The 24269-nt window shown below is 40.5% G+C and overlaps 5 protein-coding genes across 8 annotated transcripts; 3 read left to right on the top strand and 2 right to left on the bottom strand.

Annotated features, from left to right (window-relative positions):
* Positions 1 to 475: 475 nt before the first annotated feature.
* LOC125556680 (suppressor of Mek1-like) lies at positions 476 to 3001 on the top strand. The gene is made up of 3 exons (XM_048730305.1): positions 476 to 526; positions 1002 to 1404; positions 2191 to 3001. Exons 2-3 carry the CDS (start codon positions 1061 to 1063, stop codon positions 2615 to 2617), a joined length of 771 nt encoding a protein of 256 aa, XP_048586262.1. The 5' UTR covers positions 476 to 526; positions 1002 to 1060; the 3' UTR covers positions 2618 to 3001.
* Positions 3002 to 4046: 1045 nt separating this feature from the next.
* Positions 4047 to 7099, bottom strand: LOC5502424 (putative beta-lactamase-like 1). Its single transcript, XM_032370686.2, has one exon. It carries the CDS (start codon positions 6899 to 6901, stop codon positions 5078 to 5080), a length of 1824 nt encoding a protein of 607 aa, XP_032226577.2. The 5' UTR covers positions 6902 to 7099; the 3' UTR covers positions 4047 to 5077.
* Positions 7100 to 8161: 1062 nt separating this feature from the next.
* On the top strand, positions 8162 to 13247 carry LOC5502426 (cytochrome P450 3A24). The gene is made up of 2 exons (XM_032370690.2): positions 8162 to 8713; positions 11272 to 13247. The coding sequence occupies exons 1-2, from the start codon at positions 8233 to 8235 to the stop codon at positions 12240 to 12242; spliced, it is 1452 nt and encodes a 483-aa protein (XP_032226581.2). The 5' UTR covers positions 8162 to 8232; the 3' UTR covers positions 12243 to 13247.
* On the bottom strand, positions 13129 to 19546 carry LOC5504510 (mitochondrial inner membrane protease subunit 2). Of its 4 annotated transcripts, none has more exons than XM_048728348.1 (6): positions 19412 to 19546; positions 18222 to 18265; positions 16743 to 16846; positions 14697 to 14762; positions 14237 to 14339; positions 13129 to 13599 (listed from the first exon to the last, which is right to left on the bottom strand). In XM_048728348.1, the coding sequence occupies exons 2-6, from the start codon at positions 18225 to 18227 to the stop codon at positions 13339 to 13341; spliced, it is 540 nt and encodes a 179-aa protein (XP_048584305.1). In that variant the 5' UTR covers positions 18228 to 18265; positions 19412 to 19546; the 3' UTR covers positions 13129 to 13338. The 4 variants fall into 4 exon arrangements, with proteins under 4 accessions (XP_048584305.1, XP_032228724.2, XP_001625415.2 ...); XM_032372833.2 differs by lacking the exon at positions 19412 to 19546 and adding an exon at positions 18463 to 18601; XM_001625365.3 differs by lacking the exon at positions 19412 to 19546 and having other exon boundaries at positions 18222 to 18439.
* Positions 19547 to 22026: 2480 nt separating this feature from the next.
* LOC125562996 (uncharacterized protein K02A2.6-like) lies at positions 22027 to 22935 on the top strand. Its single transcript, XM_048727509.1, has one exon. The coding sequence runs from the start codon at positions 22027 to 22029 to the stop codon at positions 22933 to 22935; it is 909 nt and encodes a 302-aa protein (XP_048583466.1).
* The last annotated feature ends 1334 nt before the right edge of the window (positions 22936 to 24269 follow it).

Here is a 24269-nt window from a genome sequence, read left to right as displayed (position 1 = left end):
TTCAAAAATAAAATTGCTACCGTAAATATCATTCCAGAATATAGTAGTATTTAATGTAGGGACTCAGTTAATGTAAAAATCGTATTTTCGGTATTTCTGTCCACACGAAACTGTTCCGTAACCTCAAGATAGGCAATTAGAAGTCCACCCCGATCCTATATCATAGATATACCAAATTTTTCCGCACTACTACTATAGCCTTCTTTAAAATAATGACCGGGATAGAGGATGTTATTTCTTCATAAAATCCTGCGGTGATTTTAATCGATCATTACTTAAACACATCAACACATTTTACGCCCATTTTTAATTAAAATTGACATGTATTGATGGTTTGCAATCATTCTCAAGAGGGCAAAATGCTTTTTGTGTGACATCAAATTAAAATCAAGAATAGATAAGTATTGATTATCATAACAAAAAGTAACTGGACAATAAATCAATCGACCCTATCCTTACATACCTACATTGACCAGATAACGCGCTGGTGTTGCGCTGTGAACAGCTGAGAAGCCATTCGTAGTAGGTAAGAGTTTTTTAAGCCTGCTTATAGAACCTGGATTTTATGATATGCCAGAGGGGGATGACTGCATCATACAATTTCGATGTAATATAGGTAGGAAAAACTGCATTTTTCAATGGAAGGACACAAAAATCTAATAACATATTGAAGACATAGATCGTGTAAAGTCCAAGACCCCACCTGTAGAATACGGGAGTGTGACACACCTAAATTTTTTAACACTGGCCTGCTCAGACATGTTTTGAAATGCCTTTTTCTAACATGGATATTTTCAGAAATATCTTGTCTTGTAAAGGAGTAAAGCCAGATTAGGTTTACAGAGAAGGTAAACATTATAACTGAATTCTCGTTTGGGAAAGCTATCTTTAAGGTTTGAGAAAACTTATTCTATGATGGGATAGTGCGAAAGACCATGTGCTATGCTAAAGTTTGATACAGGGTAAAACGTGTACTGATCTGTTTCCTTCTTTCTTCTTAGGTCTTAAAAGATTTGCAACTAGAAGGAGGGCGCTGACTTTGCTATCAATTTGTCTCATCATGGGTTACCTGTGTCTTGCGGACGACGTGAACTTTAACAAAGATCCTGAAACCGACCCATCTCCGGAGAAGGCAAACGAGCCAAAAAGCGATGTGGACGATCTTCACCTGCCTAATGATGAAAATGAGATGGACAATGATGAATCTGATGAATCGGAAGATGAAGCAGAAACTGAAGAATTTGGAGCACTCGAAAAAGCTGGAAAAGAAGACAAGGAGGTATACGACCTTGACCTGCCTGATGATGAAAATGAGATGGACAGAGATGAATCTGATGAATCGGAAGATGAGAAGATGAAAGCTGGAAAAGAAGAAAAAGAAAACGAAGAGCTTAATCCTAAGCGGTAAGTGTCTCTTACAATAAGTCTCTTACGATAAGTCTACGCCGCTCTTTGCAGCGCGCCCTACATCTGGACAATACTAGAATGTCATCAGTCTGATCAGGGTGAGAGGGGCGTAAGGGTTTGCGGTTTTTGGCTTAAATCTGTTTTTTTTTTTTGTATTTGATTCACGGTATGTTTCTCTAGACGTCTACGGTTATTGAGTTAATTTTTGGTGTTTTCGTACCCCCCCCCCCCTTTTCGCCCCCCCCCCCCCCCCATAGTCTGAATACAGTTTAAGCATACCTTAATGGTTTAAGTGAACACAGCGTACCGGTCGCCTTTAGAAGACCAAAGTGAGAAGCCAAATCCGTAAAAATCCGTAAAAATGCCTACGAGGGATCATACCCCCTTTTTCTCAGTCCATCCTCTCCGCGGCTCTTACATTAACAATGTGTCGTTTAAGTTTAAGCACGCTGACATTCAGACAGCCGGGGGGAGGGGCAGGGGGCCCGGCTTACCCCCTTCTAGCAACCATAAAAATACGGTAAATGTATGAGACATTATCGAAGATTCAGGAGGAAATGCATTGAAAGGGCCCTCTCCTGTTAAAAATCTTGGCTACGCCGATAAACAAATAATAAAATGCCTACAAATGAATCAAGTCGACTGCTTCATCTTCATTTGCATGCATTTGCATTGAATACTGCTCATCAATAATACGACGTTTGAAATTTATAAGACATGCGATGTTTCTAATTGCAACTCCAAAACCGAGCCAGACACTAAAAAGTACTTTTTGTGCTTTAGTAAGATGATGGAGGACTCGTCTGTTCAAGATCCAAACAACAACAACAACAACAACATTAATTCCCGGAGTCGTCGTCGTCGCTTTATTCGTCGGCGTAGCTTTATTCGTCGGCGTAGCTTTGCACGTAGCCGTCGCTTTGTTCGTCGCCGTAGCTTTGCTTGTCGTCGTCGCTTTGTTCATCGCCGTCGCTTCGTTCGTTACGCCCGCCGTCGACATAGCTTCTGTCCCAGCCATTGTCGCCGAGGTATAATGGAATTACAGAATGACCCTGGAAACAACAACAATAATAACAATAACCACAATGGACACTACAACTGCCATAGAAGTTTCGATGAGAGCGACCCAGCTAATAACAACAACAACAACAACAACAATAATAATAAAAATAATAACAACAATAACTGGGGAAATTGCTGCTGCTGCTAGTGGAAGGATGTATGATTCAATTGCAACCAATCGCATGTTGTATTTGCACACTTTTTTTTATCTTATTTCCTTTTGAAAAAAATGAATCTTTGTTTTGTCCTGTTTGATAAATTTACTCTTTTAAAAACCTATAATCTATAATTAAACTCCCCGCTGTCCCTGAAAATTCACTTAAAAAATTGTCATGTGTATACGCTGTTCATGAAGTCTTTTACCATTTGAATATCTAATAGTCCTGATATAACGTTAGGACTGGAAGTGTATAGGCTTAATCTTCTCAATAATGTCCTCTGCACGGATCTTATTTATAGCCCCGGATATTAATAAGTTGAGTTTTGTAAGCGTTATGTGTATCCGTTGATTATGCGAATAAATACAAAAAAAAAAACAAATAGTCGTGTTCGTGAACCAGAAGAATGAATACAATACACCAAAAACTGGAATTCGACTCTGCTAAATTATAATTAAAGATTATGCGTGTATATAAAGCTTAAGATCATCATGTCACATTAAAGATTTCAGGGACGCAAGCACCCTATACTTGCTACTCAGAATTTACGGTAGTCCGAACACCCTCTTATCCATAATGAAACCATTCAAGAACAGAACAACGATGATCATGTAAACTGGGAAAACTAATAAACTATAAACCCCAGAGGAAAAGGTAACCATGAAAAAAAAATTAATAGAAAAGCCCATTTCCTATCAGATACTCCGATTTTGACCCCTACAAAATGCGCCCATCATCATACCTATCGACATAAAAAAAACCAGCCCTCCCCCCTTCCAAAAAAAAAATCAGTCATTTCTAAAACACATTTTTGTTTGCGTCCAAGTATAGTTAATGAACGATTATCATAACAAAACATAACTGGACAATAGATCAATCCACCTTATCCTTAATCCCTGGTAATTAAATTCCTTAATACCCTCATACCAACATCAGTCCAGATACCTCGCTTGTGAACAGTTGAGAAGCAACTCATAGTTTTACGTCTTTTAATTCTGGAACGACAGACATGAAAACTGCATCGTATAATTTCAATGTTATGTAGGTAGAAAACAGAATTTTTTTAATCAAAGGACACACAATTCTTATGGCATAAGTCACGTGAACCGTTAGCGTATTCGAAGAAATAGTGGATAAAGCGTGTGTAGAATACGAACAACGGTAGGGGCCATAATTGTACCGCTGACCACAAATACAGCATGCTTCCACATCACTATCGTAAACTAAAGGCGGGGTGGAACGACCAACAAAAATGATCTAATTGCCCCCCCCCCCTAATTGCCTTGCGACATTGCTGCAAATCGAGTTGTAGTGTGATGTTGGGCGTTTCACCACCCGACAACGCAACAAATCGGCTTGTTAACTGACGCCTATTAAGTTAAACAAGTTTGCTTTTCGAGTGAAACAAACAACAGCAAGACCGTTCTACTTTTAAATTATTTTAAAAGTAAACTGACAAACTGACATTGACGGCTGCCTTCAGACATGCGGCTGTGACACATCACTGTACGACCGCCTTAAATGGCTGAATAAGAGGCTATAGAAAGGGCATATATAGATAATTTATTATACAGTATATGCGATTTTTGATACAAATCTGAATAAAAGTTAATGTAGCATTTCTTAGCTGCGTCAAAATTTTATAACTACCGCGAATTCTGGTTTAAGCGCAACTTCCAATAACTTCTTTTACTTCGAATTGGCGCCCCCTTGAGATTCTTAGAATAAAATAAGCGCCAAAAAATGCATTGCATTCTGGAATCTTTGGAAAACCAATGCTATGCCCGCACAAGTTGGCCCGCATCTTGTTTACGGATTTCAGTAAAGGATTTGATCTGGTTGATCACTCTGTTTTGGTCCATGAATTACACCACTAAGGAGTGAATAAGACATAACCAACAGGTCCCAGCAGGTAAAAATAGGTAGCACAATATCGGATCCCGTATATCCTAGAGGTGGCATCCCACACAGTGCAGGACTTGTTTGCTGTGTTGGTCAATAATCTAGTCAGCAATTGGGACACTAGAGTCAAGTATGTTGACGATCTATCCTTACTTGAAATAATTCCAAGATGTTCACCTAGCTTTCAGCCAATTATTGCAAGTGATATCTCTCCATACTCCTTGGATCATGGTATGCGTCTTAACCCCACTAAATGCAAAGAGATGTGTATTGATTTTTTAAAATACAAGCCATCTAAGCCTGTTCTGTTACAACTAGCAGATCAAGTTATTGAACGAGTAGCAACTGATAAGATCCTAGGTGTGCGCCTGTCCAGTAATATGTCCTGGAGACATCACATTTTGACAATATTGTCAACGACGACGTCGTCGTCGTCGTCATTGTATTATTCTTATTAAAACGGGAAACGGGCATTTATGGTAAAGTATGCGCTCTTGTGAAGATGTTTACATAACACAGACCGTATTCACAAATTATCAACAATGAAGTCAAACGAGGGAGAAAAAACTCGGGCCATCATCTAAGCGAGGCTCAACAATGGAATGATCACGTGACTCGTACGTGGACGAGCCTGTGATTCGTTTAGCAAAAACTTTCCAACAGGCTGCGCTGAACCCTGGAGAAAAGCCTTGTGCGTCAGGAGGGTCAAACTTCACCATGCCAAACAGCCCTAAGTGAGACGAAACACAGGACCCCCCAAGACCAGAAAATGCCTCTCCCTGAAATAACAAAGGCTTCCCGATGTAAGTAAGTGCGAAGCCCCCTCTTGGATTAGCCTTCGGTATGACCAATAGCTTTTCTCCGTCTTGTTCAATGACTGCAGTGAAGTTTAGTTGTCTTTGTGTTAATGCTTGTATTTGAGTTACTTGGTAAGTGCCTAAAAAAGGTTTTGAATCAATGGGGAACTTGGCATCTTTGCGCATCTCGAATAACGTTTCGTTAAGCGCTTGCAGAAATACATCATGCACAAAATCCGCTACGTCGAAACATGTTGTGCCTTGCTTTGGTAAAACGTTGATATTGTTGACGAAAATATTCATAGCTACTTGCAGCTCTGGAATAACGGAAAATCCAGCGTTGTAACTATCGATATTCCCGCCTTTCTGCCTAGCAACGAAACCCCTTACAAAACGCATCTCAAATGGAGATCCCCACAGCCACAAACCATCACGCGTGATGAATTCTGGTAGAAGCAGTTCTCGAATGGTATTTTGCTTGAGTATTTTTGGTCCGTGGGAAGGGTTTGTGAGCATAGCGTTCAGTTTCATGAGGTCTTGTACAGTGGAATACATACCACCGGCAGGGTCAGCCCAGCCTAAAGTCATAAACGGGAACAAAGTTCCGTTCGGGTAGTATGGAAACGCTATATTTTTTAATACTTTATCAGTAATTTTAAAGCCCGTGTTGGCCATTCCTAATGGCTTTAAAACCTCCTCTTCTACCCAAGCTTCGAAAGTAATATTCAGTAGATTTTCAGTGAGCAGTCTTCCCAACAGTGCATAACCAAGATTACTATAAGAAGGCTGTGTCCATGGTTCTACTACTAAATTCCGCCTTTTAAGAATTTCCAGCTGCTCTGTTGAATTGGTGCCCGAGCAGGAGTACACACACGGAGCTTCGCGGGGAAGACCCGACATTTGACCCGCGATCTGGCGGAGGGTAATTTGAGCGTTAGTGAAGGGATTTTTGATACTGAATTCAGAAGCGTACTTGCTTAACGGGTCATCCAGGGATGATATCAAACCATCCTCGCGCAGTTTGAAGAGCAAAAGAACCGCGAATATCTTAGTAACACTTCCAATGCGGTACTTCGTGTTATCGTCAGGGGGAACTGACCCTTTGTAAGTTTTGCTTCCATAGTGACCCTTCCAGACGACAGCATCTCTGTAAAAGATATTTATGGAAATTGCAGATTTGTTCTGTGCCTTTGCTGCTATCGAAAGGAGGTGTTTGTCGATCTTGTCGAGTGCTTCGTCGATTCTTGAAGGCAATGGCTTCGGTAGTGCGAACAAAGGTGGTTTACCGGGGCATCTAGAGTCGAGCGGTGACCGTTTCTGTTGCTCGCACGATTTGTAATTCTTACACGAGGATTTCGAGTAACACATCGAAGCGAAAAGGATCGCTATTACTACAGCAACCACACAAGAAACTGAAGCTATAATTTGCCATGTCCTTGTAGAACGACGGAATCTTACGGCTAGTGGGTCTAGTGGTTCCATTTCTACAATAGCCAAGTAGACTCTATATCCACAATGAGAAGAAGCGAGTGTTCTAGCGATAACGTGTGACATATATGAAGGGTCAGCTGTCATCAAAATAAACACGGTGGCGCATTGTCTGACGAATAGATTAGAGCACAGGCGGACCAGGATTAGAATCAGTCACTCGTGATCCTTCAGGAAAATAAAATATAAGTTGGAGTTGTGTCTTGACTGTTTTCTCAATAAAGCTAGTTACATTACTATATTAGCCTCGTGTGTTGTTCTTAAATTGTGGCACAGAAAGGGGTTTAGTCCCTCGAGGGGGCTCTCGAGGGACTAAACCCCTTTCTGTGCCACAATTGGTTTGCGTTGCTATTGTGCAAATTGTCACGCATTACTTCACAGGCGACCCTAAAACAAGGATTGGAGGACAAGGATTGGCGAAGCGGCGGATTTTGAACCAAAATCCTAAAACGCTGATTCATGGATTATGACCCAGAACCCAAAAACGGGGAATAAATAAAAACAGCTATACAAACTTTGGGTAAATCCTTTTCCAGCAGATGAAATTTTACTAGAGTCTGACAGGTAAGAAGTGAGGGGGAGGCGTAAGGGGGCTGCGAAAACCGCAAAAAAAAACACACATAAAAATGCACCGAAAAACTGCAAAACCGTCAAAAAAAGTCATTTACCGTAAACCGCGCAGTCTAGAGAAACCGAAATTTACAACGGAATAAAGTAGAAATAAACCGCGCCAAATTTAAGGCAAAAGCATATCACCGCAAACACTTACAACCCCCCTCGGTAAGCACTGGATGTATCTAAGGAATAAGGAGTGTAGAGACGAGATAAAAACAATCGACAATCCCTCTTTCTTTCCGTTCCTCCAAATCGCTACCCTTATTTTAGGATTTGGGGTCAAAATACTCCGAATCCTCCATTCCGCTCACAAAACGTTTTTTTTTTTTTCAATAAGAATAATACTGAATGGAAAAAAAAAACACTCGATACTATTGGATTATTCAAAAGCTTCAGTAAACAGGCACGAAAAGGGATTTCGCACAAAGTTGTTAACGTTTGCAAAGTTAAGAATCTCTGGTTAAGAATGACCATTGTCGGATTGGCCGAGTGAATTGAGTGTTCAAAGAGACATTTAATGAACACGACCTCGCCTGCAATGTACCAGGGACTAGTGAAAATACACTGTGATTTGTGCTTATTGACTCTTCATTAAAGTCAGATAAAAGCGGGCGTTGAAAAGTGGCGACAGAATTACTGTCAAAACCGCCCTGGTGGTTTGATTCCGGCATTTTCTGTTTCGGTCCGCTGGCTACGTTCCGGTGGTTTCGTTTCGGTGTTCGAGGTTTTCGATAATTATTCCCCCGTAGTGCGACCTTGGCGTACTGCAGTACTGATTTCGACTTCAAACATTCGATGCAAACATGCTTTGGTTGGTAATATTACTACCTGTGCTAGCTGCAGTCTATTGGTACGGCGTTAGCAGATATTCTATTCTCGCTAACGAACCTTTGAAAGGACCCAATCCATGGCCGTACATCGGTAATTTATTAGATGTCAAAAAACATGGTGGCATGCACAAAATGCTCATGCATTACTTCAAAGCGTATGGCCGAGTTCACAAAATGTTTATTGGTAGAGCAGCGGCTATCGTCGTCAGCGATCCTGAGATAGTCAAGCAAATTGTGATAAAGGAGTTCCACAAATTTCCAAACAGGCCCCTTTTTATCAAGCCAAACCCGCCAATGGACTCGGGGATGTTTTTAGGGCAAGGCGCTTTGTGGAAACGCATCCGAACGACCCTGACACCTACCTTCAGCACTGCTAAACTCAAGCAGATCGTACCGATAATTGATAAAGCTACAGCCACATTGCAGTCGAAAATGGCCTCTTTCGCCGCAACAGGTAGAGCGAAGCATTTTAGATAAAATCGGTCTCCCCGATGTAGTGGAATTATTACCTTGTCATATTATAATTGTGTATGTGGTGTCTGTAACGGTTGGTCAGATCTGATATGTTTAATATTGGAATCATTAATTCTCCGTTAATAACTAGGTCAAGGTTTTAAGGAGTGTGTTTACCGTCGGGTCTTTTATAAATTCATGAACTATTGAAATGTGCTACTCTATTCCAATGTCAAGTTTTCAAATGTCAAAGCTGTCTATTTAAAAAATTGGATGAACTGAGGTATCAATTGCGTTGTGTCACACTGGGTAGCCAGAACCAGTGCAACACAACCTCATTCTTTATAATATATTTCAATGATTCTTTGATTCTTTATCTTTGGCGCGGGACGTCATCGGTAATGCCATGCCTCGCTCACATCATCCTTCCCCTGTAAGCGAAGGACCCACTTACTGACTCACCTCCGTCCAGTACATCGTAGTTTGTCTATATATTTATACACCAGATAAGCTACATACGCCTCACATGTGGGACAAAACAACAGAAGGATAATCTTCAGCGCATGCGTATAGCATTATCATTCTTTTTTTCCTGCCAATCACGTTCCCAGAGGCCACGCACGTTTGTGCCAGCGGCAAGTGGAGATTGCTTCTCTGTAAGGGGTGTCCTATGGGGATGGGGGGTCGCCAATCTCCTCTCTCTCGTTCATGCCTAGCCCTGAAAAATCCCTCGTACCGGTTAGGCATTATACTTGAAGAATGACAATTATCCTGAAGGTAATAGTCCAGCGGATATGTGCAGATTTTACCTTGAATTGCGCACTTTTTGCTAAAGTTATCGATTTTAGCATAGCGATAGTTTTTGATACCTCTTACAAGTATAGAGCCAAGCTCAGTTCGGCTTTAATTTCTGATTAATAATGAATATTGATTTGGCCGCCATTTTGAACCGGAAGTAAACTAACTTTTTTCCCAAAAAATAAATAAACTCGCACATTTTAAGAAAGTTTACTCATAGACAAATAAAATATAAATAAAAAAATGCATTTAAACAAAAGAGTTTTTAAAGTAACAAGATTTTTTTAATTTTTGTAACTTTTACGGTGGCAGCGATTTTGAACCGGAAGTAGTTAAGAGTAAATACTGGCACGCTTGTTTCACTTTGCCGCTTTTAAACAAAAATGAATAAAACTTGTTTTAGGAGTAGTTTAAGGTCATCTTTTCAAGATAAGCTATGGACCCAAAAGAAAATCTGATTTAATCACGGATTATCTTGGGATATTAAAATGGCCGATAATTTAATCCGAAAGTGAAAAGTCACGCGTCGATACTCACTATTTTCGAAAGTCGTCAAATGATTTAAAAGACACATATAGCCAGCCCAAGTATACCAAACATTCACGCTTAATAGCTGGATCAAGAGAAAAGAAAGAAGACAAAAGCAAGTGCTTATGTGACAAGCCTGGTGGGGATACCAAGAACCACGGTGAGCGGGCAATTGACTTCAACGTCTGTAAACGACCGCACACATGATTATGTGCAAGTGCTACAAGATGAACAGTTTCTAACAGTAGGAACTGTTGATCTGGTGGCCTCGGGTGTGCGCTTATCACTCTTCTTGTATTTCTTCCTTTTTCTACAGAAGAATCAAAGAAGTGTCTCACCAATTAGAATTTCACGCATTTACAGGTGATACTGTATTCTGTTGCGCGGGTAATTCTATTTTAAAAAAATGCTTCATTGCTTATTCGTATATGCATTAATCTGGTTTGATTAGAGTGTGCAGAAACAGGTTTGAAAACCCACTACTGGTTTTAAAAAAAGGTAAAATTAATAGCAGAAACCTAATCAGTTTTGCCTTTTTTTACAACTTAAAATTATTAAATGAATTTCATGAATATTTTAGTCGTAGACTTTTAAACAAGATGTGCATCTCTGTGCTTTCAAAAATGCCAAATTTAATCTCCAGTGCAAAATGGCTGCATAATAAACCATATTAGTCGGTGATAAAAGCCGATTTTATCCTGGCTCCATAGCTCATCTTAAAAAGGTTATTTCAACCTACAACTTCAATAAAATTGGTGTCTTTTGCTAAAGGGCGCGGGGTGAAATAAACGTCCGAGGTTTTACTTTCGACTACTTCCGGTTAAAGGTGGCTATCACCTTTAAAATTCCAAAAATGACAAATTTGCGGTTTTTAAAAAAATATTGGGTTTAAATACATTCTTTGAATTTCATATTAGTTGTCTAGTGAAAAACAGTATCAAAATGTGTAAGTTTATTTATTTTTTATAAAAAGGTAGTTTACTTCCGGTTCAAAATGGCGGCCAAGTCAATACACTTTATTGATTAGAAATTAAAGCCGATCTGAGCTTGGCTCTATAGCCTATCTTGAAAAGGGTATTAAAAACTAACACTATGCTAAAATTGGTAACTTTAGCAAAAAGTGCGCAATTCAAACACATATCCGCCGGACTATAAACGAAAACCCGAAAGAAGAATGTTGAGGAATGAGTATGTCTCTCTGTTTGTCTCATATAATATATATTTTTGTTACAGGTGAAAGCACCGACTGTGTAAACCTGTTTAGCCTGTTCGCTCTTGACGTCATCACCATCTCAGCGTTTGGCGTCGAAACAGACATCCAGACCGATCCGGACAGCTCCTTCTACAAACTGGCCAAAAAAGCCTTTCGAACGCCCATCTGGGTCAGGGCTTTCAGTATGTTCCCCTTCTCTGAGTATCTCAGCAAATACGTGGACGTTCTACCGAATATCGACTACTTTCTCAAAATTGCCCTGTCTATGGTGGAACAGAGGAAAAAGCATGGATCTCAGGGAAGAAAGGACCTGGTGACGCTAATGCTTGAAGCCCGTGAAGATACTGTGGATGGAGTACCAAGGCTAAACGATCAAGAACTTGCAGCACAATCCTTGACGTTTCTTCTAGCGGGTTTCGAAACCACAGCTAATACTCTCGCGAATACTGCATACCTCCTCGCTAGACACCCAGACGTGCAAGATAAACTAATACAAGAAATAGATCTCGCCGGGAGCAACAGGGGGAACTCGCCGTTGTATGAGTACTCCCAAAAGATCGATTACCTCGATCGGGTAATCAACGAAAGCCTGCGTCTGTACCCCCCCGGTTATCTTATCATAAGGCGATGCGACGAGGAATGCACCATTCAGGGGGTGCACTTCCCTAGAGGTGTTGACGTCAATATACCGGTTTACATCCTTCATCGCGACCCTGCAGTCTGGGAGAGACCCGACGATTTTGACCCCGAGCACTTTTCGCACGAAGCTAACGAGAAGCGTCACCCCTACTCGTTCATTCCATTTGGTATGGGCCCGCGCCAGTGCATCGGAATGAGGTTTGCGTTGATGGAGATCAAGATAGCTCTGGTGAATATTCTGGAGAAGTATAAGTTCTGCTCATCTGAAGAAACCCAAGACCTTTTGGAACATAGGGCAGTTATACTCATGGCGCCGCGAGATCCCATCAAGCTAAAGGTTGCCAGGCGATAATCCCCCCTCTTTTCTCGCGCTTGTTTTCGTGCTATTCTCTTTTCACGATATACGGGTGTCCAGGTCCCGAATGTATACACCTATTTAAATAAATCTTGTCAGAGCAAATGGCAAATGGTAATTCTAAGACCAATTAATGCTCGTGGGTATAATCATTTTTAAGAATAAAGATTATAAGTAATGCAATCGCAGAAGTTATTCACATTTTTCACGAGTTCCATGGAATTGTTTGAGAAAAGAACTGCCATTTGACAATTGGAGTAAGTACGCAGCTGCTTTGTCTCCTATTATCTTTGTTCTACAAAGGGGTTCTTTTGTCTCTATTCTTCTCGTTCTTTGTTTCGAGGTGCGGATATTGTTAATTTAACCAATCAAATTGCAGCTTGTAAGAGCTGCGTACTGACCCGACAATTGCCATTTGCACTGACAACTTTTTTTAGGTGTAGTGTATGTGAAATAATAATAATATAGCATACTGTAGTTTTCGGTTCAATCCAGTGGTAAACTGAGGTAACAAAATACCACACTCCTCTCTCGGACAGAGAAACAATCCCAAGGGGCGGATCCAGGCCAGATCCAGTTGGCCCGCTCGGCCAACCCCTAAATCCGCCCCTTATCCCAGCCTTATCTAGAGCAGGGTTGTATGTAATGCCAGTCGAGGCGATGGAAATTGTCCTCTTGTGGACACTTTCAAAGACGACAATAGCTAGTGGAATTGGACCAACTAGTCCAATTGTGAAACTTTAACAATAAGCAATTTGTAGGGTATCTAGCCCCATTTGACTACATTTTTATGAAACTGTACGAGGTGTACGTAAGCATAGAAAGAACTGTAGTCTCATCTCTTGTCAGTATTCCATTCTTTGTTTGATTTACGTGAATGCAATTACAAGAAATAGCGGATGTTTTAATTGCTTTTCTAGAAACGTAGAATAAGACAACAAACACAAATAATCTCAATATATGTATAAACAAAAAATAAAATAAAAAACCCTGCTTAGATGATTCTGAGTACATCGATGAAATAAGGGGTCCATCCTCCAGATCCTCGACCTAGGAATCGCATTCGAACGCTCGTTTCTCAGTGTACGAATTTTTAAACTGGTCCAAATTTGCCGGGTACCAGACCACAGTCAGACAATGTATCAATGTCATTTGCATTCCACGTGCTTGATTCTTCGGTTTCAGATTCGCCTTCACTTTCATCCTGTTTGGTATCTTCAAAGTCATTTAACATTTTCAGTTCTGATTGATTAAGTGGGGCGCGGTGTTTTAGCAGTTTGTTTTCCACCCGACCCCACCTCCAGTACGGCCAGACCACGTGCGTTGCCTTGGCTTGGATGAGCCCAACTGGGACCTGTAGACAGACGGATTGCTCCAGATAACGATTTGCATGGAAAGTGAGCGAAATGTGAGCGTATAGTATGTGTTTAATTTCCTGTCCCCCCCCCCCCACCCCAAGTCAGACCAAGCCTAACTCAAGTGCAGACACACCATCATTGACAGTGGAGTAATTTATATTTACCAGTGTCATTATAATTTGTAAAAACCTAAGCCAGGGGGGTACTTCCGGTCGTATAACTGCCATTTGCCATTTGCACTGACAACCTTTTTGAAATAGGTATATATAGATTTCATTCAAAAAAAGCTGTTACAAGCAACCAATTTATATTGATGAAGTCATAGTTCACTTTAAAGAGTGCATTATCAGCTCTGATAATGAGGTGGTTGTGGTGAGGTGGTGGAAGCTATGATCAGCTTCAATAGTATCAGAGACCAAAAATGACTATACACATATATTTGACTTTTCTTGTTTTGTATAATTAAAAAGATGCTAATAGTCCATAAATAATGCCATTTTGTGTTTAAGATAGGTGTGTCTTTCACTTTTGGAAGAATACCTTCATAAGAATTTGTCTAGAAGCCAGCTGGGGTAATGATTACAAATTACAGGAAGTATAAAGGTTTAGATGACAATGTAAAAAATTACTTACCGGTCCGAACGTGTTACTATCCATGCTGTGATTCGAATTATCCCCTTCAATCCAGCAGTGACCCCTAGGAATCTTCACATATCTATTCTTATACCCTATTGCCCTGCAAAACAATCAACTATAAGCACTTACTCATAGGTACATATGTATTATTATTCTATAAAACAATGAGTATATGTCGCTGTCAACTACAACAAACAAAAGCAAGAACTTAAGAGGGGTTATATCACTTCCTTGAATCTGTCAATGACAGATATAAGGGTCCTTGATTATATATAGTTTCTAGTGCTAGGCACTTTATTAGCCAGCTATAGCAGTGAATAGTACATCAATCACGATTTCTTCTAAAGGTAAGAAACTTTGGGGAGCAATAATAGGGTTCATATCAAAGAAGCCTAGTAAATAAAGGATTCCATGCTATGCATGCAATAATTTTTGCCATTTGTAATAATGAACTTACTTGACATGATCTCCTTGTAATGCAACTATTCTCTTGATCAATATTATATCAGGGTCATGTGGGTCACTAAGACGAAAATCAAGGTTCAAATCAATTACTCAAAATGTTTGTGGCCCTATTTCCACTCGGGAAGATGGGGATAAGTACCTAAAGTTTGAAAACTTTAATAAAAGCTAGCCTTTACAGGGTCCTGTGGGGATTCTTTAGCCAACACTGGTACAACCCAGATAACTGAATAAGTTTAAATACAGGCATATGAGCTAGTGAAGAAAAGGCTTTCAGCTCTTATTACATTATGCCCCACCTCCTTCCACATTTCCTTCTAATCACAGTTGATAAGATGGTGTTAGTCATGTTTGTGTGTATGAGGGATAAGGGATAAGTGGGTGTTTGGAGGGAGACAAATAGTTTGGCAATGTTCAAGAAAGTTTAAATTAATTTCTCTTGGTGATCAAAGTACTATATGCATTAATGGCTTCTCCTTTTTGTAAGCATTGTAAATAGATTAAAAGAAACTGTATTTTCTCTTCCCTTTATTGGTACACTTAACTTATTAGCTTATTTGGTACACTTTTTGTTTTAATAAGAGCGTCTTTTTTCAATGGAGTCTGGGCCATTCTTAGTTTTGAGTATTTTACAGCTTAAAGATAAGGATATAGTAACCAATGAACTATTAAAAAAGAATTAAACAAATGATTAATAAATAACATTCAGGGTTGTTATTGTAAAGACAATTTGATTCTGCATTTTAGAATGCGTCACACTATTTGCTGCTATTTGATATTTGCTTCTTAGCATGTTCTAAAAATTTGTGAAATCTCGGGCTGGATGTTCTCATGAAGGTTCTAATAAAAAAGGGTGCATGTCCGCTTGTAAGGTGGTATTAACTTTATTGTTGTTATACCAGAGTTCAAAGGGAAATAATTAAGAAGGAACATTAAAATAATTAAGTACAATTTAGTGGAGTTGCTTTTTTCATTTATGGCTTACTTAAAAACCCTGATACTCTGCTCAGGTACATGTGAACCTGTCCTGATTTGTGAAGGCATGAGTTGATATAGCTTTATACAACGACACTCGTAAATCGCACATTCTGATTGTTCAAGGGTCCCTGTATTATTAGAAAACACATGCTTGGCATCAACATGCGCATGCTCACCCCAAAAACTAGTTTGAATTGTTTGTAGAAAACAAATAGATCTTGTTTTGTTCTGTTCCCCAATAGAATCACAGAAGAGATCTTGGCATGCTATGACAGTCACAGTCACATAACTTGATCAGTCTAAGGGATAAATGGTCTGATAGATATGCATCCAACCAAGGTGACAGCAACTACTCTTCAGCCTAATAATAGCTCGAAATCATTGATATATTTAGAATCATACAAGGAAAGAAAAGCAGAATCACCCCTCTCAACAAAACGCTCAAAATGCCATACAAGGGAGAGAGATCAGCAAACACAGCTCAAGACGCAAATAGATACTTTTATTCTGATCCCCCATGGCCTCAGAACACAATGTCCACGCCTTGAAATCTTGTAAAAACACTTGGATATCATTACAGATTGCAAAGCTTTTTTGGAGATCCAGGAAAAATTGAAAAATTTACAAGGGGAGGGCCAGTCAACACTCCTCTCCCCAAAGTCAGATGGTTTTTTGTAAGTCTTTTCACCCCAAAGCCAAACAAATCAATTCCAGGTCATACAGACCCAGAATAGCAGTGTAAACAATTTTGGAATCAATTAGGTTTCAGAAAAGACAGCATCTAGGAGAGCTGTGGTGGTTCATTGGAAAATTTTGTTCTCATCCAGCAACCATCAATTTGTGCTCGAATTAGCACAACGACAAGGGATTAAAAATGGGACCGCAAAGCATTGTTGGAAAGCAAGGCTACCACTGACTAGGAAAAGTGGTGTTGACTTTGACGGGCTGTATAACACTCAAAATAGGGGGAAGGTATCTGTTTTCAGTCTTTTTTTTTTTTGTAATTACAGCTAAAAAATAGCCAGGAGTCAATGGGTTAAATATCACCTTTTTCACAACTTACACTATAGACACAACATCTCCTCTCTTGATACCTTTGAAGTTTTTCACACACCATTTGTTGAGGACCACTATATCACGAGTCTTGTAATCAGGGTTAAATGATGGCTGAAATAAAAATATTTTGATAATAAATATTTTCCTTTAAAAATAAAACATAGACTCCTCAACAGGCATCTTATCAGTAAGATGAATGACAATTAATGGAATTGAGCAGCAGCAAAAGTTAGTTAGACAGTACACCATCAAACGGGTCTGGGTAAATCTTAAGAGTCGAGAGTCAGAGAGTCAAACAAGATATCTGAAAATCCATGAGTTTTACATTTTCTTTGCTCTAGAATTTATTATCTATAAAATACTGCATAGCCATGGTCTCATGTGACAATCGGTCTTATATTTCTTGGAAGATGACTACTGCAGTTTTCGTGAGACTGCTGCTGATCGTCTTCTCATTTTTTAAATATTTGGGTGAGGGCATGCGATAGAGAATGCAATGCCTCATTGAAAACAACAAACAAGGTTTGGTGTTTTCATCGCCGAGCAGGCATTGCAACATATTTACTGAGTTTTGTCGTGGTTTCTAGAAGCTAGCCCGTACGGAGCTTGTTGTATATTCCTACATTTGTAAAAAGCCTGTCACGAAAACTGTGTGGAATATTGGAAGTCTTGTTGTAAAAAAATAGGAGACCAATTTTCATAATAATGCTGTGGCTATGCAATGTTTTATAGTAAAAATAAAATTCATGAGCGAGGAAAAGTAAAACTCTTCAATATTTTAGATATCTTTCGGTTTCGGCCCTCAGTCCTTCTTCTTCTTTCATATAACCCCATCTCCTTCTATGCGAAGATTCTTATGAGGTATTAAAATGTCAACAAAAGCGATAATAACAAAAATATATAATAAGTTAAGTTTAAAAAGTTAATGCAATAATAGTCCGCTTGCTTTCTTAAAAGCGTTAAGACTGGCTGCCCTTGCAATTAGTCTCTGCCTATAGTCACAAGCGTCGACCTCTGACTCTCTACTCTCAAATCTTAGAATTTACCCAGACTCCCATTAAACTAGTGGTTTATTTCAAAGTCAGAACATTTATATTTCAACAAGAATTACAACAATTAAGTTCAGCTGCTCATGCAACAAACTTTGTAATAGACCTTTTACATTCACCATGAGCAGAGGCTACATCTGCATGTATCAATAACAATTTCAGTCACTACCGGCTTACTATAGCCTATGGGACAATATTTGTGATATCACCGATGGTTCAATGTTAATTAAACCAATATTTAACCCCATAAGATATGATCTAACCAATTCATTATTAACTATGCTTGAGGTTAGTGTATTTCTTGAACGTTTTGGAGCATGATCGCAGTCTTAGCGGTCGCAGTAGAGGAAAGAAAGCGCTGGATTCCCGAGCATGGCTTTGAAGTAGAAAACTGTGAGTATCAAGTACTTAAGTGCGGCGTGTATTCTATTTCTTACCTTCATGGAGGAACCATGTACTGTAGCCAGGCACGCAATATTATCTACAAACACAATTCCAATAGGTAAGCTCAAGATAAGTCCTTGTGCAAAAGCCTTGCCATATCTAAACACGAAATTGCTCATAACCGTGTACAGGAAGCCGGAAAGGGGGAACTATAGAATTGTGTTCGATTTCCATGAGAAATCCGCCATTTTGAATGATTTAAGAAACCGCTGACCACAGAATGTTGACGCTCACCCCTCCCCCTCCATTAGTCCAACAGTGCGGTACGCGTGTCGAGGCGACCGGGGTTTGGGAATGTGATAAAGCTGTTGCGGCGTCCAAGGAAACGGACAGAGCCTCCTCTAGACCTATCCGGGCCGCGTCCGAAACAGTGCGGTCTTCAGCTAGCCTGAGTATCAAGGCCCTAACGTGAATAATAGCCTGACGTCATCGATCAAAAACATTGAGGCCCAGTCTCTCTCGCTCTCAACCATATTCACACTAGCCTGAGTATCTGACGATTTTATTTTTCAAAAGTTGGAGAGGAAAAATAAAAGTACGCCTGACACAAATACTAGACGCGACGCCTGCCTTCCCTTTTCAGGCCACTGTCAAAATACGTCAAATGGCAAAATCTAATACCCAAATCAAATTATAAACAGCATTTATGTAAATCAAAACTACATTGGTGTTATATGCAATGGTAATAATTTTAGTAAAGACGAACCCCGGTGAGAGTAACTTTATGCTAAATGATTTGAAATTGAAACGCAAAGATAGTTGCCGGCTCAGGAGATTTACGATTTAATTATATAGCTGCAGATCCACGCATCACTAAATTACTACAGGATTTTCACATCCACAATTTCCTACAGGCTTTTTCGTCTAAATAGACAAACCTTTGCTTGAACACAAATTCCATTATTTGATAAGCTCACTCGATCAACAACTCGCGAGAAGTACCGCAAACAATCCCAAGCATTCTTCGTGCTCTCACAGACAAATTTCTTGAATATTCGGCGCCTGGTCTGTCTTAAAATTTGATAACTACTACTAAAGATGTCCGTAGTATCAAGCAGCTTCTATGACATCAATATTTCCAGCGCTTTTGGTATAAAAAGTAGATGTTCGCTTCGAAAATTGATACCAATGAGAAATAAACACACGCAATGACCGGCCTTGGCAAAACATTTGACCATCTAACCTGAGTATCAGTCGCAATTTATCCGAAGAAAATGAAGACAGGAAAATATATTTTTTAAATGTTAAAGAAAACGATTTCTCTGATTCTGCTAACACCAGGTCAAAAGCACTTTTGGAGTCCGCCATTACTCTGAGAACGAGCATTCGACGGGCAAGGGTACTATATATAGCTGAACCAATCAGCGCGTCCCATTCGAGTACCCTTTGTTTTTTTTTACCAATCAGGAGCCATGCCGGAATCCGGCATGAGAACATGCGATTCGAACAGTACTTGTATCAGGCCCTTGTCTTGTTTCTCGCCGACGCGATAGAAACATAGGAGGGCGAACAGTGCTGAATAATATATGCGCATGCGCGTGTTCTGGTGAAAACGAACACAATCGAAGTGTTGACTCGTCCTAGTAAAGGTACGAAAGGCTGACTTCAGTCGTTGTTTTGACTAACTGTACAGCATTGAAACCATACTGTACAAAAGATGACAGATTTGTTTGATAATAAGGGAGTCATATAGAAAATTATAGCCTTAGGTTTGGTCTAGTTTTCTTAGCATTCGTCGAAATATGAAAGTTCGCGGGTAAAACGCCACCATTTTAAAAACAGAGATCAATTCTAAACTGGAAAAAAAACCTATTAAGTGGAAACATCTTAGGGTCCTGACCCAGTACGCAATTCTGCTCAAGGTTAAACCAATCAGTTATCGAGCTATGATTTGGGGTTTGCACGGCGCAGATCTGCGCCGTTTGAGCCAATCAAACGTTATAGATCTCGGTCACATCAAGGAGGTGTTGACATACAATAACCAGACTACTCTGTATGACATAAATATCTGGTTATTACATGTCAACAGAGGTCAAAAGCCTTTGTTAATTCTCGAACAAAAGGTAAAACAAAACCTTTGAAAGTCTGAAAGAAAACACCTTCCTTTGACTAAATACAATAAGCTAAAAAGGAGCGACATTATTTCCACAGGTCTTCTTTTATTATTATAGTTTCTCAAATTGATACTTTTTGTGTTTGATATGTGTATTATTTTTAGCTTACTTGAAGGGTGCTAATTTGGCGGGATTGTTTTGGCGCGTTAAGAACAGTGTTCTCAAATACTGGAACATCCTTCGTGTATCTCCTCCTTAGAGTTAATCGATTAACTCCAATATAAGGCCTTCCTTATTTTCGGAGTTTATGATATTTCTTTAAATACCTTGTATCCCAGAAGAGTCCTTGCTTTAGTTTCCAATTTCAACTGGGAGCTTGGCAAGCCTTAATCGGCCACGGCGAACTTGTTACTTTGCTTTCGTTGTAAATGCGCATGCAACCATACAAATATCCATCTTTGGTCGCTTAACAGTAAACTCGGAATGATCAAGCCGGCTATAACGCGAGGCAACGCGAGTTGGAGTGCTTATCATTGCAAGTGGTCACAAGACACAAAGCGCAGTCCTGCAATTCCCGGTTATAACATTATGTCTTTGTCAGACTCAAGCCCAACCTCAGACCCAGTTAGTGCATTTCCGGATGTGTTTACAGGGGAGGGTAAACTAGATCAAAAGCTACACCTAGAGCTCGATGCAACTGTCCCCCCTGTAATCCTCCCAGTAAGGAAGGTGCCCCTGGCAGTACGAGAACCACTCAAGAACGAAATTGATCGGTAAGTGGGGTTAGGAGTCCTTCAGTCGGTAGATGTTCCCACAGAATGGGTATCCTCAATAGTTGTTGTCAAGAAGCCTAACGGAAAGATAAGACTCTGCATAGATCCGAAGCCCCTTAACAAAGCGTTAAAGAGGAATAGATACCCTCTACCAGTGATTGATGACTTACTTCCGCAGCTTACTAATGCCAAGGTGTTCAGTGTTGTAGATGCGAAGAACGGATTCTGGCATATACAACTGGATGACGAGAGTAGTTTCCTGACTACATTTGGCACCCTATGGGGAAGGTACAGGTGGACGAGGATGCCGTTCGGTATCGCCCCAGCCCCCGAAGAGTTCCAGAGGAGATTGGAACAAGCACTAGAAGGCCTGGAGGGTGTCAAACCAATCTTCGATGACATCCTTATCTTAGGAAAAGGTGACTCCAAAGAAGAAGCCATCGGAGATCATGATGCCAAGTTGAGATCCCTCCTCGAGCGCTGTCGCCAAAAGAGTATCAAACTCAACAAGGAGAAGCTGAAGCTGCGTTGTGCTGAAGTCAAGTTCATTGGTCACGTGGTATCGGCAGACGGGTTGAAGCCAGACCCCGACAAGTTACAGGGTATTGAAGAAATGCCTACACCAACAAACACGCAAGATATCAAGAGGTTGCTTGTTATGGCAAATTACCTCCAGAAGTTTGCACCGAATCTCTCAGAAGCAGCTGCACCGATGCGCGAAGTGCTCAGAGAAGAGAACCAGTTCCACTGGGACGAGCAAGTACAAGGACAAAGCTTCAAGAATGTGAAGAAGATTGTTTCACAAGCACCAGTTCTGAAGTTCTTCGACCCACACGAAGAAGTCGAGCTGCAGTGTGATGCCTCAGAGAAAGGGATGGGAGCCTGTCTAATGCAGAAGGGACAGCCCGTCGCATATGCGTCACGTTCTCTGACAGAAACCGAGAAGAACTAATGCTCAGATTAAGAAAGAAATGCTGTCCATTGTATTTGGAGTGGAGCGCTTCGAGCATTATCTGTATGGACGGCCAATAAAAGTTGAAACGGATCACAAACCTCTTGAAAGCATTTTCAAGAAAAGCATCATTAGTGCCCCCAAGCGCCTACAAAGAATGATGGCAGAACGAGGGCAGAAGAGGAGTGCTAGTCGAGATGATGTAGGAGATGTGATGCTACTAGAAGAGATGAGAGGTACGACTGAGCGAGAAGTAGAAAGTATTGACATGATACAGTTTCTACCTGTCTCCGAAGCTACCCAAGCATCACTACGACAAGCTACAGAGCAGGACACAGCTATGAGAGAGCTGAAGTCTATAATCCGACAAGGCTGGCCAGAGGTGAAGGATGACGTTCCTGTGAGCATCAGAGATTACTACTCTTTTAGAGATGAGTTGTCACTACAAAACGGCCTGATCTTCAAAGGAGAGAGGTTAGTGATTCCCAACAGTTCCAGAGTAGAAATGTTGGCTAAGATACATGCCAGTCACATAGGGATCCAGGGATGTCTCCGTAGGGCTAGAGAAGTACTATACTGGCCTGGAATTAATAAAGAAGTAGAAGAGTATGTTGCCAAATGTGAGATTTGCAACAGTCACTTATCAGAGCAAGGCGATGAGCCGATCATATGCCATGAAATTCCCAACCGCCCATGGGAGAAAGTAGGCATAGACCTGTTTGAACTGAATGGGAAAGACTTTGTACTAACAGTTGATTACTATTCAGGCTTCTTTGAGGTTGACAGGTTGGAAGGCAAGACTGCGAAAGAAGTGATGAGGAAGATCAAACCACATGTGGCCAGACATGAGATTCCAGACCAGATTATGAGTGACAATGGCCCGCCATTCGACTCGCATGAGTTTAGACAGTTTACAAACAGTTATTGAATCGAACATGTGACCAGCTCCCCAGGCTATGCCCAATCCAATGGAAAAGTAGAGAATGCAATCAATACGGCAAAGAATCTGATGAAAAAAGCCACAGAATCAAACAAAGACCCGTACTTGGCTCTACTGGATTGGCGGAATACACCAAGCGAAACAGTTGGTTATTCGCCAGTTCAAAGATTGTTCAATAGGAGAACCAAGACACTCCTACCAACTTCCAGCAGACTCTTGAAACCATCAGTGCCCAGAGATGTACGCCAGAAGCTCACGCTACAGAAGGCAAGGCAAAGCCTGAATTACAACCGTGGAGCGAAGGAGTTAGAAGAGCTGAAACCAGGAGATGTTGTGCGTCTACAACCTACAAAGACAGTGGGAAGGGCCAAGCAATGGAAGCAAGCAAGAGTTGAAGGAAAACTTGATATTCGATCATATCAGGTACGTACTGAAGACGGACGGGTTTACCGACGAAACAGACGACACCTGCGGAAAACCAGAGAGCAGATGCAGCCACCGCAGCAAGAAGAGATAGAAATGCACTGCCCTTACCCAAGCAGACCTGCTAAACCGGCGATGCCTACAAAACACAAGCAGCAGCAGCAGGAGAAACAACCTTCAGAGAAAGCCCCTGAGAATACTGCCCAGGATGTCCCCGATGTCCCAGCGGAGCAACGCACGCGTTCAGGAAGGGTTGTGAAACCGCCTGTACGTTTTCAATAGTTTTCTTATCCAGGACAGTGACATTTTGTTAGTGTATTTTTTTAAATTTTGAAAGGGGAGATGTAACGATATCCGGTTTGTACAACTTCCGGTGACGTCACACACCACGTGCGTAGACACGCTTGTACGAGTTTCGTAGACTTGTAGTTGTTGTTCTTTGAGGTAAAGACTAAAGTCGTCCCATATGTCTCGGTGTTCTTTCTCCGTTCTTCATCGTTCCTTCAGCTAAGAAACGATACATACACTAAATGAAGACCCAGTTTCTGAAGCTGAGGCTGTTATTTACTGTTAAAGGTGATTAAGGGCCATTGTTACTTATTTTACAGAGAAATAACAAATTATTAATTACTCCATTCATGTACTTTTTCGCAAATTTTTGGGAAAAACAGACCAAAAACAGAAACCTTCCCCCTATTTCAAGTCCCACACTATCAGTCAAGTTCAGCTACTGCTGATCAAGCAGTATGCCTTGAAGTTTCCAACAATGCACTGAGGTGTCTTTTCAGTCTGGGGATGGTGGCAGCCTGTTGCTGACAACAGTTTTGCTTGTAATTTGCATAAAAAATTACAACTTTTTTACATCAGGATTATAAAATTATAATTTATTTACATAAATA

Source organism: Nematostella vectensis, chromosome 1 (genome assembly GCF_932526225.1).
Source record: "Nematostella vectensis chromosome 1, jaNemVect1.1, whole genome shotgun sequence".
NCBI classification, from domain to species: Eukaryota; Metazoa; Cnidaria; class Anthozoa; order Actiniaria; family Edwardsiidae; genus Nematostella; species Nematostella vectensis.
This window is presented reverse-complemented; position numbering and strand designations above follow the sequence as displayed.